The 19,348-nt window shown below is 42.3% G+C and overlaps 2 protein-coding genes across 9 annotated transcripts in view; one reads left to right on the top strand and one right to left on the bottom strand.

Moving 5' to 3' along the window:
* Nucleotides 1-955: 955 nt before the first annotated feature.
* Nucleotides 956-6,687, top strand: LOC138205858 (fat storage-inducing transmembrane protein 1-like). Its single transcript, XM_069162182.1, has 2 exons — nucleotides 956-1,577; nucleotides 3,035-6,687. Exons 1-2 carry the CDS (start codon nucleotides 1,399-1,401, stop codon nucleotides 3,711-3,713), a joined length of 858 nt encoding a protein of 285 aa, XP_069018283.1. The 5' UTR covers nucleotides 956-1,398; the 3' UTR covers nucleotides 3,714-6,687.
* A 1,977-nt stretch (nucleotides 6,688-8,664) lies between these two features.
* Nucleotides 8,665-19,348, bottom strand: part of megf11 (multiple EGF-like-domains 11) — a 70,281-nt gene continuing 59,597 nt past the window's right edge. For 2 of the 8 annotated variants that reach the window (XM_069162174.1, XM_069162176.1), the window contains 11 exons: nucleotides 18,494-18,628; nucleotides 16,161-16,289; nucleotides 15,461-15,589; nucleotides 14,733-14,861; nucleotides 14,455-14,583; nucleotides 14,114-14,350; nucleotides 13,274-13,440; nucleotides 13,113-13,176; nucleotides 11,704-11,748; nucleotides 10,794-11,000; nucleotides 8,665-10,535 (listed from right to left, as the gene is read on the bottom strand). In XM_069162174.1, coding sequence (XP_069018275.1) covers nucleotides 10,360-10,535; nucleotides 10,794-11,000; nucleotides 11,704-11,748; nucleotides 13,113-13,176; nucleotides 13,274-13,440; nucleotides 14,114-14,350; nucleotides 14,455-14,583; nucleotides 14,733-14,861; nucleotides 15,461-15,589; nucleotides 16,161-16,289; nucleotides 18,494-18,628 — 1,547 coding nt within the window. In that variant the 3' untranslated portion in view covers nucleotides 8,665-10,359. Of the gene's footprint in view, nucleotides 10,536-10,793; nucleotides 11,001-11,067; nucleotides 11,365-11,703; nucleotides 11,749-13,112; nucleotides 13,177-13,273; nucleotides 13,441-14,113; nucleotides 14,351-14,454; nucleotides 14,584-14,732; nucleotides 14,862-15,460; nucleotides 15,590-16,160; nucleotides 16,290-18,493; nucleotides 18,629-19,348 lie in introns of those variants that run through there. The other 6 variants (XM_069162175.1, XM_069162177.1, XM_069162178.1 and 3 more) reach the window with 4 other exon arrangements.

Genomic DNA, 19,348 nt, shown 5'->3' with positions numbered 1-19,348 from the left:
TTATCAGGTGAACAGTGCCAGTGAATGGATTTTGTTTAAACTGTTTCCTGTTTGTTAGCCTGCTTGTTGATCGTTTCACACTTCACTTGGCGAACAGACATTATTATTTTTTTTTTTTATTTCACTTTATTAATCCCCGAGGGGAAATTTCTTCGCTACAGCAGGGGGGGCTCTCAGGGGGGAGCTGCTGCAACAGGCTGCCACTAGCGCGGCGCCAGGTAACCTGATCTGAGGTGCATGTTTTTGGGTGTGTGGTGTGTTTTAATCTGACTCAGCATGAAAGCAAATAAATGGTTTATCCCAAAAAAATTTAACTTTTAGGGATTCATTTGCTATTTATTCCTGGACAAATTGAAAGTCTACAAGGCTTGACAGTTGACGACTGCTTGTTTCTATTCATACGTCACCTACAAAGACAGCCAGGACCTTTGAAAGAGAGAAATAAAGTTTAGTACTGACTGAGTCAGATCTTATTGGTCCAATATATCTGGAAACTTTTAATATCTTAATAGCATCAAATTCGTTTGTTGACATGATGTATGTTGGAGATGAACTGTACGACTGAACTTGTTGCAGGAGGATCTTAAGGTGACGACATGGTTGGTGGACAGAACTGTGTTGGTCTGTTCAGGTGGATGAAGAAATAAATGAAACACAAGATATCAGAGCAGGAGAGAAAGATCACTAAATGTGTGTGTGTGTGTGTGTGTGTGTGTGTGTGTGTGTGTGTGTGTGTGTGTTGCCTCTGATTGACAGAGACAGACGCTGCGACAGCTGAGTCCCAGCCCAGATACAGTACAAAGGTTACTACTATTAATAGACATGAACACTCACACAAACACACATAATGTGACACATTACATGTAATCGATGACACTTTTAATTGGCGGCTCCTGTGGGCGGGAGCTCGGTGAACTCTCAGCCCCTAAACTCTGCGTCGGATTGAGGTTTATTGAATCAGAAACTCTGCCACGTCCACATGAACGCCGAGGAACCGGTCCGACATTCAGTAACCGCAGTCGCAGCAATGTGACACCTTCAGGGCCCGCAGACACGTGACAGGGCGACAACACGCTTGTTTTATGTGTGAGTGTTGGAGAGGAGAGCAGCTGCAGTTACAACGGAGACACTTCAAGGAGTCTTCTGAAGCTGCGACTGTTGGACGTCTCGGTCCCTCCACAGCCAGAACCACCGGGGGGAGAAGCTGCTGGACCCGCTCAGAGTTCAGGTGTGTTCGGTGCTTCTACAGAGGGTTACCGCCGTCTCACGTCAACCACTGGATGCTTTTGGGTCTGAAGTGGATCATCTGCACAAAACACACGGCCGCATTCAGAACCAGCAGCAGGTGACTTTCAGACATCAGTTCAGATCCAGTCAGAGTTCTGGTCCCAGGCCCAGATGTTCCTCAACACGGTTCTGGTGGTCCTGACCGACCTGGCGGCCCGGTTCCTGGGGAACTCCGTGTTCCGTCACCACTTCCACCTGCTGCTGTCGGCGGCGCTGATGTTCGGCCCAGGGCTGAACCTCTGGGTCTCCCAGCACAGTGTCTTCGCCAAGAGAAGCCACTTCCTCTACAGGTGAGACCACTTCCAGTTTACGCTTGTCTACCTGTGATTCTGTTGGGTCGTTCAGTGACACAGTAGATCCAGTTTTCTTTTATTCAAAGAAGAACTAACAAAAATGTGATAAAATAAATTATTGGAACACAGACAAGCATTTTGATTATTAGATTTGTTAAAAGCTGAATTAAAGTTCATTATGAATCTGTGTTAAATGGTCATTGTCATCTATTTCCTATAATGCCTCTTTCATCACATAATGTATTTTCTACAGTTATCAGCCTCTCCTGCAAACAGCTCCACATCAACCATGTTCAAACTCCCCTCGACCACCTGCTGCTCCGTGTTCAGCGTGCTCAGTACTCATGCCTGGTACAATATGTTAGCAGTTCATCATCTAAACTATGAATGAATCCTCCTCTACTGGTGCTGCACAGCTCGTCATCAGACAAAATGACTTGTTGGAGGTTTTGTTCATAAACTTAAAGCAGAACTTAACTTTATCAACGCATTATTATCCAATTAGGTTGATATGATGAATAAACAAACAAACAGATGTCTGTTTGCATGTTCAGCAGACACTGAACAACATGAACAGTAATCTGTTATATTTCTGTCATCATGGTGACTCAGTGAGCTGTAGCTGTAGTTAGATCCTGAACAGGATGAATGGATGGATTTCTGTTCACCTGATGAATGTTGGTCAAATATTCCTTTTAGCTCCGTTTTCGTCTCCACATACTCCTGAGAGAAACATCCGCCATCTTTAGCAGTGAGTTAACACTTCACGGATCAAATAACAGCATGAAAATATCAATACACAAACATTCTTTGGCCATAAAACCAAAACAATGAGCTGAAAGACTCTAAAACATGCATGTTGTTTTGAGCTCAACAGCTCAAACTCAAGTGACCTGATTAAATTACCAATGAGGCTGCTTCAGGTATTGAAAGAAATTCTTCTCAACATGAACTATTTCCAGTCATTCTCGGTGTTTCTTGCTGCCCGGCACCGTTGAGCGCTTCTTCTCAGACAGCCGACCCACATCAGCTCAGAGGGAGGCGGCAGCTGAAATCCGTGGGTTTGACGATGGACATCAATGAGTCTGAACTCTACTTTTACTTCATTTAATGACATTTTTTCATAAAGATACAAGCTTCCAAAAAGGCAAACGGTCCTCTTCAACATCCTGGAAAGCTTTTGGAAAAATAAGAGTGATTCTGATTTTCATTTGGTCTTCCTGAACTTTGCGTCGAGTTCTGGATTACAAAGCAGATAGATGAGGCTCAGTTTCAACACACAGGAAGTCTTTAGTACATCGAAGGAGGAGGAGGTCTGCAAACATTTGGAAAGTGTCACTGAGTGTGTTGAAGTCTGCAGCTTCTCAGCAGGTTGACACATTTCTCTCCACTGAAGGCCGAGTCCTCCTCCTCTTCGTAAAACTCTGCTCTCATGTCGCCTCTCCTTCTTCCAGGATGTTCCTGCGCTCCGGTTGGGGCTGGACCTGCATCTTCGTGGGCTCCTTCGTCTTCCTCCTCTCCTTCTCCATCCGTCGTTCCCTCTCTCTCTCCCTCCGCCACCTCTCCAGGCTCGGGGTGGCCGGTGGACTGTGGTTGGGTTTCTGCAGACTGCTGGACCTCCTGGAGAATGCTACAGGAAGCTGCTACGAGCCTTTACGCGACGGCCTGGACGTCTCCAGCGACCAGCCTCTGCTGGTGCTGCGAGAGGGGGAGAGCAAGTGGGAGTGCCTCCGAGCTGGGATGCTGTGGAGGGGGTACGAAGTCTCAGAAGACGTCTTCCTCCTCTGTCTCTGCTGCCTGCTGCTGGCAGAGGAAATGGCCGTGTTCGGGCCTTATCTGAAACTCGGGGGCATCTCAGATGCCCCCCTGAGGATCCTCTTCCTGTTCTGTGTCCTTCTGCTCGGGCTCTGGGTCTTTCTGCTGCTCTGTCTCTTAGCTTACTTTCCTCAGTTCCCCACCCAGCTGCTGGGGGGTGCGCTGGGCTGTCTGAGTTGGAGGGGGCTGTATCAGGGCTGGTACCGTCTGGGGCCAAGCTGGTACTGCCCCGGGAGGCCCGGTCTGGGACTACTGAACACCAAGACCAACAGCTCCGACACAGAGGACGCACAGCTGAGTCGTGATCACTGCAGTTAACTGGAGAAAACACAGACATCCAACTTTGGAGCACTAAAACTACAATTAATTCAATCCCGGACAGACTAGAGGACGAATTTGATGCCAAATAGCTCACAAAGAGTCTCGCAAGTCACAAACAGCATCTCCCTTAGACTCTTGATCAGGATAAAGTTCCCTAAAAATCTCTTCATCTGGGAAACAGGTGAGCAAGCAGCAGAGGACTAATCCCTCTTCTTAGATTCACAAAGAAACATGGCAGCTCTACAGGTGTTTGCCAGGATCTTTTCTCTGGAACTTCTTCATCGCTGTCATCATCAGCTTGTACAATTGCAATATGCTCCACAGGTGTGGTAGTCTTTAGGTGATTGTTTTTCAGTAAAGTAAGAAACTGACTTCATTGCAATATTATTTATTTACGTAAGGCAGCAATTGGATATGACTATGCCTCTATCAATCAAGTTTTGCTTTGCTTTTATATTTCCACTTGTCTATATGTACTGCCTCTAAGTGTATGTCATATCTCCATCAATTTTACATTTTCTTTTAAGTTACTTAATTACCTAAATATATAAAAAATATTAGAAATCATTTCTCAGCTGCTATAATCCAATTATAATCAGAAGCTAGGTCAATGACAAAGTTAGATTCATATTTATAGCATCATAGTAACTGTTTATTCCTGATCATGTATTTTAAGATTTGTCCAAACTGGAATTTGAATCTGTGCCCAGTGAAAATGTAGGTGACAGCTAAGCCTGGTTCAGCACCTTGGATAGTGTTTCAGAGCTTTGGACAGCAGCAGAAATGCTGCAATTTTATTGGCTGTCACTGTATTACAGCTATACGCAACTGGCCGATCACCTTCAAAGAGAGAAACTTCGGTACTCCCACATGACTGCTTTTATTTCTTCAACCTCCCTCTCACGGACGCCCGGCTGCCTCTTGGTGGCCAGAGGGGGAACTGCAGGGTCTGGAGGCATCGACTTCCTTTGTTTCTGCTCAGTGCCTGTCCCTGAGACACAAAAGAGGATTAATGAACATCATTTGGAAAGAGGAGTTTCACAATGTGGGCACCGTGAAGCCCTCTGAGACTGTAACTGTAATCAAAGGCTACAGTCCATGCCAGTGAGACCGATCAAATGACCAAATTAAGTCGTAACTCATTATAGATACAATTTGGCTTTGGCTATACAGCGGTGTCACAGCTCAAAGCCTTCAAAAAGAGTCAACAGTGGATATTTATATGATTCTTATACTAAGATAGATATATATTATAATGGGAATAATCCTTCAGTGGATTGATGCTATAAAATATAGCCTAATTGATTTAAATTTATATATATACCAATTTAACATTTTTACATACAGTTCTGACCAATGAAGTAAAAATGATGACTACACACCTGTGAATTTATGATCAGCTAACTTCACCTCAGTCTTCACCAGAGTTGTATTTTTTGGGATATAAATTGCCACAAAATACCAATGAAAGCATTTCAGATCTAGTTTCCTGTTGTGTCAGTAAACGTTAGGATGTTTGCTATCTTGAGTACTTTTTTTTTTTATTCTGTCTCAGAGAAAATAGTACTTTCTGATATCATCTTTGAACTTATGTAAAAAAATTTTTTTTTTTTTTTTTTAAATTGTTCCCATAAAGCTCCCCTCCACATCCTGACCCCTCGAGTTAGAACGATTCAGACAAATCTTTTGTTCATATAATTTCTGCTCCATCTATACATTGTTAAAGGGCTTATTTAGTTATTGTGTGTATTGTGTCCATTTTGATCTGATTTTGGGAGCTGTTATAGACACAGAGAGAGTGAAAATAATCAGCCGGACCGGGATGAATACTGATTGTGCATTAAAAATGGCTCAGTAAAGATCTAGCTCTGGTCTGATGGATCCTCACGGTTCCTGTAGCAGGACGTGATCACAATAAAGATCTACAGCTGAGCTCTGCCATGGGTTTAGACACAGCAGAGTGCAGTCTAATGGTGCTGCGTATTTAAATTAATGCACTATTATACAAGGAGTGACGCTGCTGGCAGAAATTCACTGTGAAATTACAAACAGATGTAGTCATGTGTCAGTCATCTCAAATGTTTTATGGTGACCTCGCTTTACCTCGGCCCACATAAATCCACCAGCGTGGCCCGCTCCAGCCGATGTCAGACCAGAGTGAAAGTGACAGGTTACCCAGCAGCGGTGTGGTCAGCATCCTGGTGCAGTCTGTCAGAGGATGCGGACGTATACCCTCTACCTCTATGACAACAGCTGTGAAAAACAGCTTTGTCCGACAGGCTAACTGCAGCAGAGAAAGTTACGCCTGAGGCCTGCATTAATCAGAGAGAGTCCTCGCAGTTCCTCTTTGGCTCTGCAATATTCAACAAATTATAATAATCAACCTGAAGACAGTCCTACTTTGATGTGTACATTGTCCAAGAGCTATCATCCCATGTTCTGCATACGTATGAACCCGGTGAAGGAACTTTCTTTTACATGAAGTCTGCTCAGTCTTGTTTTCAAAATGCTGAATCAGAAGTTCTCACTCTGGGTTCACAGTTTTCAAGTCTATATTAATACAACTCTCACATGACCATATGTACGGTGAAGGAGTTAGTGGTTACTGTGATCATCCCTGCTTTCTGTGTATCAATAGCTTGAAACATTGTGACTCTACCACTAAAATGAAATATGCTGTAAAACTGATTGTGCGGTATTGACCGAACCAACTTGTCTTGCCTTTGCAGTATTTCTACTTTTTTTCTTTTATCGTAAAGACTTTTCAACTCTTGTATATGTGTAAGTGTATGTAGACGATGAATTAATTCTGTTTAACCTGAAGTATTCAACACATCTCACGGAAACAGGAATAGGGACACAGGAAATAGAGAGTGTTTTCTACTGTGAAGATTCGTTTTTTACTTGATGTAAAATGTAAATGTGTTTTGTGAGACAGCTGACGCTGCTAAATTAAAAATGATGGAGTGCAGATGTGGACAGAAGTGGATGTGTCAGTGAGAATATAGAGCAAAGCAGGGACAAACACAATGATGTATTTGATGACACACTTTGCATTGAAAGGTAATTCAGATCAGTAGAATGACTTAACAAGGCTCAGAAAATCAAAAACAAAACTTTTCTGTCATCCTTCTTCTGTCACAGTGACTCAGCTGAAAGGCAGCACCAGCTCCCCAGCAGCAGTAATTTTACCTGCATCTGAGCAAGAGCAATATTCTGCACCTTTAGGAGGATGCAATGCATTCAGTTTTCACATGGTTTGAGGATTTCACTGTTCACAATCTGCCCAGTTTTCAATCTGTCATCCAAGTTAAATCTCTGTTTCGTTGCTGTCTGAGCTGAGAAATCACATCAATTATTTCCGTTGAGAGGATAGTGAACAAGCTACAAAATCCACATCTCTCTCACCTCGCTGCAGTGGGACCTCGTGTTTTCATGCTTCTCTTTCGTTCTGGCTCCCTCCGAAGCACCCGGATGTATTTAGTCCATTAGCTCCTTGATTTACTGGCCGCATTTCCTTTCGGTGGGGAATTGCTCAGGGCTTGTCGGGTAGCATGTCCATCACTTGTAGAGCTCAGGAAATCTCCTCCTTTCTGCTGAAGAACAATCAGAACTCTTCTACGGTATCACTCATCCCTACTTTCAGTAAAGAAAACTATCCACAGCTCCACAATGCCTGTTAATAAGACACACAATATCTGAGAATTTATCTGAGAAAGCACCTTGTTTTTGCTGTATGTTTTCATGATTGTATGCCGTTTATTTCATGGCTGAAGTCACTAGATTCCTGACCCAGCAGATCAGCTGGTGCCTGCGAAAGACTGCATTCCTGTCACACACTGCTTGTAAATGTTGTAGTGCTGTGTGTGTGTGTGTGTGTGTGTGTGTGTGTGAGACACAAGAATATATGTCATATGACACCGTACATAAATGCAACAGACTAGACAGATAAGGTGCATATTAAATGGATAATACAATCTGTGTTTAATTGTTCTATATGTACATGGCACACAATGTATTTAATGAATTAACAATGTATATGTTAAAACATCAAACTGTGTTGTCTAATGCACACTTGTGTAGAGCAGCACATAGGAAAATTGAAGAGCGACTGAATGCACCCTGAAAGTCTTGTCTTCTTGACTTCCAGCACTTTATCATCTCAACCTGCTGCAGTGATGTGCAGGTGATGGACTCCAGGACGTTGTGACATCACTACTGGGTGATTACAGGTGTTGCACTAATGACAACAATGGTAAAATGTTGCTTTTCAGTATCACACTGTCAGCACTACAGTTATTAGAAATGACGCAAGGGAGGCACTGCGTATATATATATATATATATATATATCAGATAATTTTTATTTTTTTTAATTGGTAGATTAAAGAATCTATGTCTCTAATGTTGTGGCTAAATTGAATGAATTGAATTGTACTGTGTCCGTTGTATATCATCACTTACTCTGCATGTCACATTTAACATCAGAGCACTTTGACAAAACGTCTCCATTTATGAATTTAGAAGATTTTTACAAAGAATAATGTGTGGCCATTATTTTCCTCACCCAAAAACTCTCTTGGGTCAGAAGGTCAAAATTGTAACATTTCCTATGTTAGACTGAAATCCTTCATCAAAGGTTCAGTGTGTAGGATGTAGGAGATCTATTGGCAGAAATGTAAGCTAATATTCATAAGTATGTTTTCATTAGTGCATAAACACCTGAAACCAAGATTCTTCACTTTTTTTTTTGAATGAGAATGAGACCCTCATATCTACATGGGGAATGGGTCCTCTTCCACAGTTTGTAAGAGGAGGGTGGGGGGAGGGGTGTTCAGTTGGTTGAAATCTGAAACCTCACTATCAGCTGACAGTAAAGGGTTACACACACTGCTCTTTTAAGTAAATGTATCTTCTATCTTCCAGGGTATTAACCTGACTGAAACATGTTTCTGATGGCAGAATAGGTGTTTAATTCAAAACTTATATACCAAAAAACAACAACCAGCTTTGATATGACAGCAACTAGAAAAACCTTCCTCAGAGGACAAACAGTCACGTATAGTATGATCAACTGTCACCACACTGGTCAAAGATGGCATGATGTCCAGCACTAATGAAACGCTGTCTGTGAATCGATTGTCAACATGTTATTGCTTCTACAGAGGGTGAAATGGAATTCACATAGTGAATGAGTAAATTCAGTTCAATTAATAAATTAACCATGTACAAACATAACATATTTTAGAGATGGACTTTTTACATATGGTTCCTTTGGAAATACTGCAAAGGGTATTGGTGGGTCTTAAATTGATCAGATGAAATCTTATCTTTAATTTACAATTTGACAGAGCGAGAGAGCGAGACAAGATTTAAAGTGACTTCAAAAACAGTTCACAAAATGACACTGATAATCTCACAAGAAGATAAATTGTGTATTATCTACATCAGTGGGTATCCATTATCTGATCATGCTTCTTTTTTCTTTTTTTTACTCTAGAGTCACACTAATTTAAAAAAAAAAATAACAAAACACCATCACTAATATAAATTAATAAATAAAGCAATTGGCTTTATAAATACAAAACATAAAAGGTCAAAGCAATCCCTTGTTTAACACCCAATATTTAAAAAATGTAAATGAAGATATTTGCAAGAAAAAAAAACACAAGATCGGATCACTTCATTAGTGTGGAAAAAAAAAATCCAGACTTTAGACCTACTGTATGTGTGTAACTCTCAGTAATGCAACAAATGCATGAACACTGGTGACCTGAATACACGTCCAAATACACTGGGCCTCATTAACACTAAAACTTAAAGAAGCTCTTTACTTACAGACAGGGATCAAATGAGTATTACCTGTGATCATTACCAAATAACAGTGAATAAAGAACCATTACAATATCTTACTTTTTATCCATGCTTTCTCTGACTTGGTTCACTCTCAGCCAAGTTTCTGTGTTTGACATTTAGAATAGAGTATTCTTTACTTTTGCCAGAACATTTCTTCACTACAGGAAGATGATCATAAGCTCTTCATGTTGGCTGTACTAAGATCTGCAGCTGCTGCACACAGTAAAAATGAATAAACTCTGATGTCTGCACGCAGTAAATCTTTGCCTGCTTCAACACGGTCGAGGCTGCTATACCTTCCTTCCTGTGGAGAAAATCCCTTCTGTTTAGGGTATATTAAAAACACTTGGCTGCTCTTGAATAGTAAACCTATATCATGGGCTAAAAATGAGCGTGAGGATAGCTCTCTCCCTGTAAATAAACCGTCCGCCCAATCCATGTGTACTGCTCTCAGCGCTGTTCGGAACGATTATGTTCCACTTCAGGAGGTCCATAAAGAGGCAGGGCAGCAGTTTGAGTGATCAGTTATATAAGAAAATAAAATGGGTGAATGGTCGCTGGTGTGTGGGACACTCTTTCCTCCCCTCCCTCCTTCGGGGCCGCAGAAAGAGTGCAAGTGAGGGAGCCAAGAGAGCAGTGTCCAGAGGAGCTGTGGCTGTCCCTCCATCTCAACATCTCAGTATCTAATCGAACGCACACGGAGACAAAGGGAGGGCCGTTGGTTGAAAGTTGTCTGAACGTTTCCCAGATGCCGACACGCTGTCAGGGCCGAGTGGAGGGTGTGCCCTCTAGAGCAGGGAGCTGGGGCTTTCTGGGGGTGGCGGGGGTGTGTGCGTAGGGCTGTGACGCATGGGCAGTATGTCATAGTGGCTGGGGATGTGGCTGCTGCGGGGGAGGTCATAGGGGCTCTGAGAGAAGCCGGTGGCCATTCCATTGGGTCCCTGCAGGACGCTCACCGATGGCTCTGTGATAGTTTGGGGAAGACGGAAGGGGGAAAAAAAGTAGGAGAGGAATGTAAGAAACACAGAGGAGGCAGAGTGGCAGGCACAGGCTGAAGGAAAAAAAGAGAAAGGAGAGGTGCATGCAATAGAGAGGCAGCTCTCATTTCCTCTTATCAAGGCTTACAACATCTGTAAAGGCTCACAGCATGGGACATGACCAGAGAGGCCATAAGCTGCAGGACCCTGCTGAGCTCCACACACCAGAGCAACAACGCACTCACCAACATCATAGACATTCCTGCTCGCACTGCCCAGGAGGGTGGCCGTGCCTCCAAAGGGCACTTCACGGTGGGAGGGGGATTTCATCTCCACATAGCTGCTCTCTGTGTGCTTGCAAGCCAGCCCTGGTGGGTCTCTAATGGTGGCATATGGATTCTCACTATTCAGGGAACAGGAGCTGTTGCTGCACATGGAGCCTTTGATGTAATCTGCAGTAGCCGCAAGACAAGGACATATTCAGTATCAACAAAGATGAAGCGATTTTCACTGACTCATAACAGTGGTATTAATACTAGACTCTGATATTAAACTGCAAAAATTGTAACAGATATCAGAGTTTCTGCAGGAGAATGGCATTGAAACTTGTTGCCATTCTGAAGAAGTTGAACTTCTTTTGTCTCCGACAGGTGAATAATGGTGGTATAGAGTAATCAGAGTACAAAGGGGAGAGAGGGGAAGGCTCATCTCATCCATAACAGTCTCATCAGTCTGATAAGAGGCCTCATTAGAGACCGCAGCGAAGCTCCTTCAGACCACTCTTCACACCCCTGGGTCCCTCACATTCACCACCGACTGCACAGTGTGGGAGACAAAATGACGTATCAGGCATTGAGCCATAGAGAGCAATTACTGTTGGAATAAAACCTCAGTCCACCATGATCTTGTCCAAAGTGCAGCGAGTTTTCAGATAAATCACAGAGAATATTCAGATGTGGGATTTTGGGTCAGGGAAATTGCGTTCTCGGAGGGGAATAGAGCCCCAAATGGGAAAATTGATACATGGGCTGTTAAGCATAAAAGGATTTGATAATTTTGGTGCTGGTGAAGCTGAGCAGGATTCCACATGCAGAATAACATCTGCGTACGCACACATGCAGCACACACAAACTGTCTGCACAATTAGTAATTTACCTTTTCTGGAGCCTCTTTGTGTCTGTGCCTCACCCTGTTGAACATCTGAAACAAAAGTTAAAACATGAAAGTCAAACATCACGGATAAATGTCTCCAGTGTGTGAAGGTTGACAGGTCTTATTGAGGTACAATGGAAAATGTTATTATTTAGGGTTGGATTAATAAAAGGAAAACGATGGTGAGGGGTTACTGAATATTTCACCTGCTTGTCATCACATATCCCCGAGGCTTAAAAGCTTAATGGGGAAAAAATGGGATATTTGTCGAGAAGATTTGCCAGAAGACAAACCTAGTGTAAAGGCTGCATTAGATAATTACTCAGTAATTAGAGTAAAAAAAAATGTTTTCACTTCACACTAGGATTAATCTGCTGTGTGGAAATGCGCAGATCAAGATATCTGACTCTTAAGTCAAGCGTAACAAAGAATGAATCATAGATATTTAGGTATTTGCACGGTGTTCAGCAGTAATGAGTCTGTAATCAGAACACAAGCATCATTTTCATGCCAGCAGTAAAGTATTTGCAGTCCCTTTCAAGTTTGCACCACCACAAACCAACATAATGATATATTTAACAACATATAACCGTGGTAGCACTTTAATTAAATCCTCCCATTTATAAAGCACTACAATATAGCTGTAAGCAGATATGACACAAAGCAATCATTGAGTGTTTATTGATGTACAGCAGCTATCACAATTATAGCACACACACACACACACACACACACACACACACACACACACACACACACACACACACACACACACACACACACACACACACACACACACACACACACACCAACAGCGAAAGAGCTGCCATGGATCGCCTGCTATTGGGAGCAACTTGGAGTTCAGTATGTTGTGGACAGGGGAAACCGGTGTTCGAACCGCCCCAACATACACAAGATATGCACAAATCTCCACTTAACGGTTACCCACAGGAAGAGTTTAAGGTGAAATGAACACGAATAAATACTTCCATTTGCTTACAACTGCAGCATAGTGTGTTTTAAGTCATTAATGAAACGCTAATATGCTGCTTAAAAATGCTCACAGTTAATTTTCTATAATTCACAGCTTGAGAGTGCAGTGTTTGACCCATTGTGAGCCATCCTAGAAAAATGTGCCACTTGGGGAAGTGAAAGAGGACTAATGAGCTCACAGTGACCCCTATTCATCTTCGCACCACAGCTTTCCCTGTCCCGCCCGCATATCTTATCAAAATCAGAGCAAAGGTTATGTCTAACAAGAGACCCCCGGTTCATCTTCATTCACAGCAGGCTAGAACCAATAAAAGGTCTGGACTAATGACACATGCGTCTTTGCCCTTCAATCGACGATTGTGCAAAGTCCAAATTGAGGATGTATGTGGTGTGTCGCGATAAGAGAGAGGAGGGCTGACCTAGGTCATTGAGGTTGCAGTAGGCCCTCCACTCAGAGCCATTTCTGCCTTTCAGGGTGCTCGACTGCAAAAAGAAGAACACAACATGCTGCTGTTTTTGTACCGTCGTATATTATCAGAAAATAAAATGTTGTGTGAACACACATGGAGAAGGGCCATACTTTGAGGGTCAGAGTGCCATCCAGGTTGCTGGAAATGGTTGAGACGACATTACACTGAGCCACAGTGTGGTAGCTGGGGTTGGAGAAGCACTGCCCACTGCTGCTGCTGTTCTGGCTCTGAGTGATCTCAGGAGCGCTGGTCCTCATCGCCACAGTGCTGCCACACTCTGAGGGTTTAAAAGGTTTAAAAGCTTCATGCATGTGTTTGTGCATGTCATATTTTTGTCATCGATATTTGTTTTTGCCCGCAATTAATCAAATTCAATTAAATCGACAGTATACTGACACTGACTAAACCGAATACGACCCTGGTCAATAACAATGTTAAATTATTAAAAATACTGTGCATTTGATGCACTTTTATTTTAATTTAGCCAAAGACCTGGAAAAATGAAGCCTATCAAAAAAGAAAACAGACATGTTTGACTAATTAAACTATAATGAGAGGTCCGTATTTAAGAACACAGCATCTTTCACAGTCTTGCTTTTTTACTTGTTATCATGTGGAGCCATGTTGCACTAGATACAACCCAGGCTAAAAGTGAGAGAGCTGCGGTGTTTATGTGTTATTTTATTGTTCATGCAGTTGGCATTACTGGAAATTATATGTCGAATCACTTCTGCTGCATTGAAGTTATACTTTGGGACCACTATTTTCAATACAATCTATGTAATCTGTTTGTTTTCAATCACAAATAAGATGAATAGCCTCCACTTTCAGCCTAAAATTAATACAATTATTGTACAGGATGCATTTGTATACTGTAATTGATGAATAAATGCACAGCTATTTAGTCATAGTCGGCAAATGTTTAGAGAGTAGACTACGTAACATCTTACCAGACAGAGAATAGTCAGTGTTGGTGATGTGCATTGCCTGAGAGTAGGACACACTGGGCTGGATCTCATGGCCCTTGTCCCTCTGCCTCTGCCTGTACCACACAAACAGACTGAGCATGGCCATGATGATGAGGAGGAGAAAGATGATGCCCATGACAGCCCCCGCTGACTGGCGCTCCGAGCCTCGTGCTGGACTAATCTTGGTGTATGGGTTCAGCTCCTCCATCATCAGAGCTGCTACAGAGAAAACACACATAGTGGGTTGTTTGAGCAATGTGTACACATCTGTGTTTGAGTGATTATAACGCCACCAAGCCTCAACCATCTCAGTCACCCCTCACCTTGATCACAACGGATGCCTTTATATCCGGGGCTGCAGTAGCACGTTCCAGTCACATAGTCGCAGGTAGCATTGTTCAGGCACTCACACAGCTGCTGGCAACCATATCCAAATGTACCAGCAGGACACTCTGAATAACAGAGAGGCAAATTACTATATCCATCAAAATTAAAGCACTTACAGAGCGGGAACTTAAGTGTTTATAGAACACATACACATCACCACACTCATCCGCTGGGTAATTTTGATCAGAGCTAAAATGTGCTGGCTGTACTCAACTCTGTTCACAGCTCATCCCAATGAAGCCGGTTCGGCAAGCACACTGGCCAGAGATGTGGTCACAGTCTGCGCCGTTTTGGCAGCGGCACACTTCAGAGCAGTCCCTGCCGTAGAAGCCCGAAGGACAGCCTGCGACAGAGATTTATAAAATGTTTGGGTGGGGAAAACAAAGAGAGGAAGACAACGTAAAGAGTCAAGGTCATATTGCAAGAGAACAGGAAAATCAATACCGTTCAATGTCTCCGCTGCATACACAATAAGGGACCATGTGAATGAATGGAAATGAAATGTTTCCTGCTTCAGCAGAAAATACTGATATGATGTTAACATAACCTCAAGGTGGAAATAAAGAATGAGAAATAGTCAAAGTATGAGAAAAAGGTTAAAAAAAACCAAAAACAGTTCAAACAAATGTCATTTCTATGCACAAACAATACTGAATAAAGCCTTGGGGTGATAGATAATGGAATTCAAATTAGCGGACTGAAGTTGACGATCTGCGCTATCTCTGAGTAAATGACTGGAATGTATTATAAGCAAATTAATGAAGTGACCATTAGTTTTATTTTGATGTGGCTCTCTTTGAAAAACATTAAACGAAAACTTTATATCATCCAGTTACCCTGTGGTCCTACAAAATATATCGTTTCTCTCGTCATCTGCTGCAGTTCCACTGGACTGCCAGTAGATGACACTGTTTGTCTGTTAACCGGATGGGAGAAACTCACGCTGTGTGCAGTAGAGACCGGTCCAGCCCGGGCTGCACCTGCACTCCCCATCATAGGCACTGCACTGGGCTCCGTTGTGACAGTTACACGAGTTGAGACAATCAGGGCCCCAGTGCCCAGAGGGACAGGCTGCAGACGCCAGAGACACAGTCAAGCACATGGTCACACACTCTCCCATGCATACACTACATCCAAGGCATGCATACATGATTCACATAACACATATGTCTGAGGAAATGTCTAAACATCCTCCACACATTCATACAATAGCAGGCATTATACTTTGTGATCATTACTCTCCACAAGGCCATATCTTGTATTGTATATGAGCAGGCAGAGGTATCAGGCTGAATATCTGGATCTTCTATCTGATAATATGTTGTTTTACTTTACGTTGTGAATACAATTAAAAAACACACATCAATTTCCTATGGCATGGCAGCTCAAAGTTGTGCTAATGATCTTTGGCTTACAGTGCTGTAAATCAAAGAGCATAATGTATTACAACAATCATTTGCAGGCTATGTGTTTTACATCAGCTGGGGGTGAGGGTACTTCTTGGAATGGGTAGGGTCATGAACATGATTGATGTGTATGAAGGTAAGTGTGAGAGAGAAATTTGGAGTGGAGGTAGACAATGAGAGGGGTATATATGAGAAAATGAGCAAATTCAAGGCAGGATGAAGGGGAGCAGCCGTACCCTGAGAGCAATCCTCTCCAATCCAGCCCGGGAAGCATTGGCAGGAGCCATCGATGGGGTTGCAGGTGCCGTTGTTGGTGCAGAGGCAGATCTCAGCGCAAGCCCTCCCGTACCTGCCACTTGGACAAACTGCACAACAGAAAAGAAAAAAAAACAGTACATCGCTTCACAAAACAAGCCTGATCTGTGTGTTCTCACTTACATGCAAAGACTAGTAAAATCCATTAGCATTATAAACTTGGGCATATTACGGTAAACACATTTATACAAAGTCATTCTCTGAGAGGTTGGGTAAACATATTCCTCTAATGGATAATATTGTTTAATTTGAGTGGACATGAAGTGAAGTGATCTGTTTAGACAAAAGGAGGAGTCAATCACTGCCTCCTGTGGCACAACTGCCCTATTTCCACTCACTACAGTGGAATGACTGATGTGCCACAGAATTAAAATAGACCATGTACACAGACCACTGTATACATTTTTTATGAAATTAATATTTCAATGCACTCCGGCACTCTTCAATAAAATATATCATTTCCAATGAAACCCCCATTGTATTTTCTTGTTGGGCCATGGGACAAATTGAACCGAGGTGTATCTAACCATCAGGATCAGGGAGCTGCAGCGCCAGCAGATACATTAAAGGTCTCAGATAAAGAGAATAGCCCAGCGTTCGAAATATCTGATAAGGTGACTGGCTGTGAAAGCGATGGGTCTGCCTCATTTTCATGTGGGGTGATTTTAATGATTACATTTCAACTGGCTTTCCCCCTCTTCTTGAGAGCTCTTTCAAGCTCCTTCAAGCAGGTTGTCATTAAGCCATGAGGTTGGCTCCCCCATACTGCTGCTTCTGGGGATTGAAGCCTCAACTCACCAGGAGCGCATCATTAGGCAGGGACTTTGTGTGCTGGACAGAGGACAAGTGAGGACGCCAATGGGGCTCAACAAGAGGAGAATGTGCATGTTGCTGGCCACCTTCGTCCCTCGTCTCCTAACGCCTGCTCACCAGTAATTATAGTCCAGACAAATTAGGACTGGCTCTCGTTTTTACTTTTTCCCCTTCCTTCAGCTCAGCTATTAAACTTTTATTTATAAGACATTGCTCAAAGCCATGAAAGAGAATTAAAAAAATTCCCCATTGCCTTTCTGTAATTTATAAAGAAAATGGTAAATTATTAGAAGTAAAAATCCACAGTGCATTTGTACGTAGGTGTCTTTTCTCAACACAGAGATGGAGAGAAGATTATTACTGCACTTTTTTTTACCGACGAACCGCTGATAAGAAAAATACAGAACTTTCAGTCACATCACTTGTCACACACGAGCTGATATTAAACTGTGACAATTTAGTTCAACTGATGAACAGTATAAGACAAAAAACTACCATGATACTCGTGTCTTTGTATGTTTCCTGTAGTTTTTCTTTTAGCTTCATTCTCAGAAAAATTCTCAGAACACATTGTCACAGGTGTCATTGCACTACATGGTATGTAAAAATATTCTCCTTAAGTGTTGACATATCTTGCTTTTAAAATAGAGTTTTGCTCAGAGAGACACAAATGTTAAAATTACTCTTACATCTTAAACATATCTCGAGCTAAAACAAGGAACGGCCAGACAGTAAGACACAGACTACAAAATAGTTTCAGATGTTTTCTCACAACATCGTTACAACAAGGTCATCTTATGTGATTAAAACATCGCCAAGGCAATACACACAAGAAAGGCTGCTTTGAAATTCAGTTTAACATGAAGAACTGATGTGCACATGCGCCGTTTCTTTGTCTTTGTGTATTTGTGAAAAGCAATTTACATGCAGCTCTCCATGCAGAATTAGGCAGCAGAGGGGCAGCAACATGTATTTAAAGTATTCTTTGTCTGAAATAGTGGATCTCAGCAAATTTCAGGCTTCTGTTGAAGGCTGGTTTTTTTTGGTGTGCGGTGCACTGATAATAGCCATTATTCAATGTTTCAAGGCTAAGATGCCAGAGGGAGAGGCAGCAGGTCATCCGTTGATCTCATTAGAGCCAGTGAGAACAGCAAGAAGAGGTGTCATCAAATACAGTGAAGGAAAACGTTTTTTGGACACATAAATGAACCCTAAATTATTATGAGATATTATAAGTATCACCATATAATAATAATTCCCAATGTATCATTCTTATTTTAATTCATCCAACATTTATTTTTTTAATAAGTACTGTTATTTCCTAACCATTTAAATTGTACTCACTGCTTTCCAGTAGCAAAACCTACAACTTCACAGTGAACAAACTTGACAGTAAGTGAAACAGCTGGAAAAGGTCAAATGGACATAGAAGGCTACTTGCCTTGGTTGCACAGAGAGCCAGAGAAGCCGGACAGGCACTCACAGTGGCCTGTGACATGATGGCATGGCCCGGTACTGTGCACACAATGCAGACACGACTGGCTGCAGCGGTGCCCGTAGAACCCCGGAGAGCAGACTGCAGGTGGCAAAGTGTGTCGGGAGAGGAGAGGGAATCAGTCGCCAGTGTTGGACAGAACAAGAGGTATATGATAATGAAACAAAGCATGACAAGAGCGATCAAGGGAGTACAGAAAAATTAAGGCCGGAAGAATTAAAGCTGAAAAGACCAGGAGAGACAGCAAAGGGAGGAAGAAAGCAGAAAAGTCAGTCTTTATTATAATCACTGCCATTTCATGTGCAGCCAGAGATAGAATAGTAAAAGAGTTAAGAGAATCGTGCAAGTCTGTTTAATGTCACATCCTTCGAGCCATCTGATGATGTATATATGTGTGTGGATATGCACAACCGTGCGTTAATAATGCAGATTTTATTGAAAGAATGTGAACCATGAGATATTAAAAAGGTGGAGTAAAGGTTATATGATTTTATTCAAAGGCCATCAACTGTACAACTCGGATAAGAGGCTGCAGTTTATATTAAAACATATTTTCATTTCAGTACTGTGAAAGCCTTAGGAATCTGTGTTATGTTGCTATTTTCATAGTCAGTGATTTGGGGAAGATCCAGTATCCCTATTCTCAGAGGGCAATCGGGTATTTCCAAAATAGAAACCTTTTAGGAACTGACAAAACAGCCTCAGTTATAGTTTGACAGACATGCAGTGTTAAGTTTACCCAGTTGGTTTTGATCGTATTTAAAGCACCAGGTGTGATACAATTTTATCAGCCTCTGGAGA

The sequence above is a fragment of the Embiotoca jacksoni genome, unplaced genomic scaffold (genome assembly GCF_022577435.1).
Source record: "Embiotoca jacksoni isolate LCO1_2020_lvr unplaced genomic scaffold, fEmbJac1.0.p SCAF_3, whole genome shotgun sequence".
NCBI classification, from domain to species: Eukaryota; Metazoa; Chordata; class Actinopteri; family Embiotocidae; genus Embiotoca; species Embiotoca jacksoni.
Note: the sequence above shows the minus strand (reverse complement) of the source record. Positions and strands in the feature narration are given on the sequence as shown.

Excerpts from the sequence above, each read along its gene's own strand:
- LOC138205858 (XM_069162182.1), top strand. The coding sequence starts at position 1,399 with ATGTTCCTCAACACGGTTCTGGTGGTCCTGACCGACCTGGCGGCCCGG. Across the intron at positions 1,578-3,034 it reads AGAAGCCACTTCCTCTACAG|GATGTTCCTGCGCTCCGGTT; the intron begins GTGAGACCACTT and ends TCCTTCTTCCAG.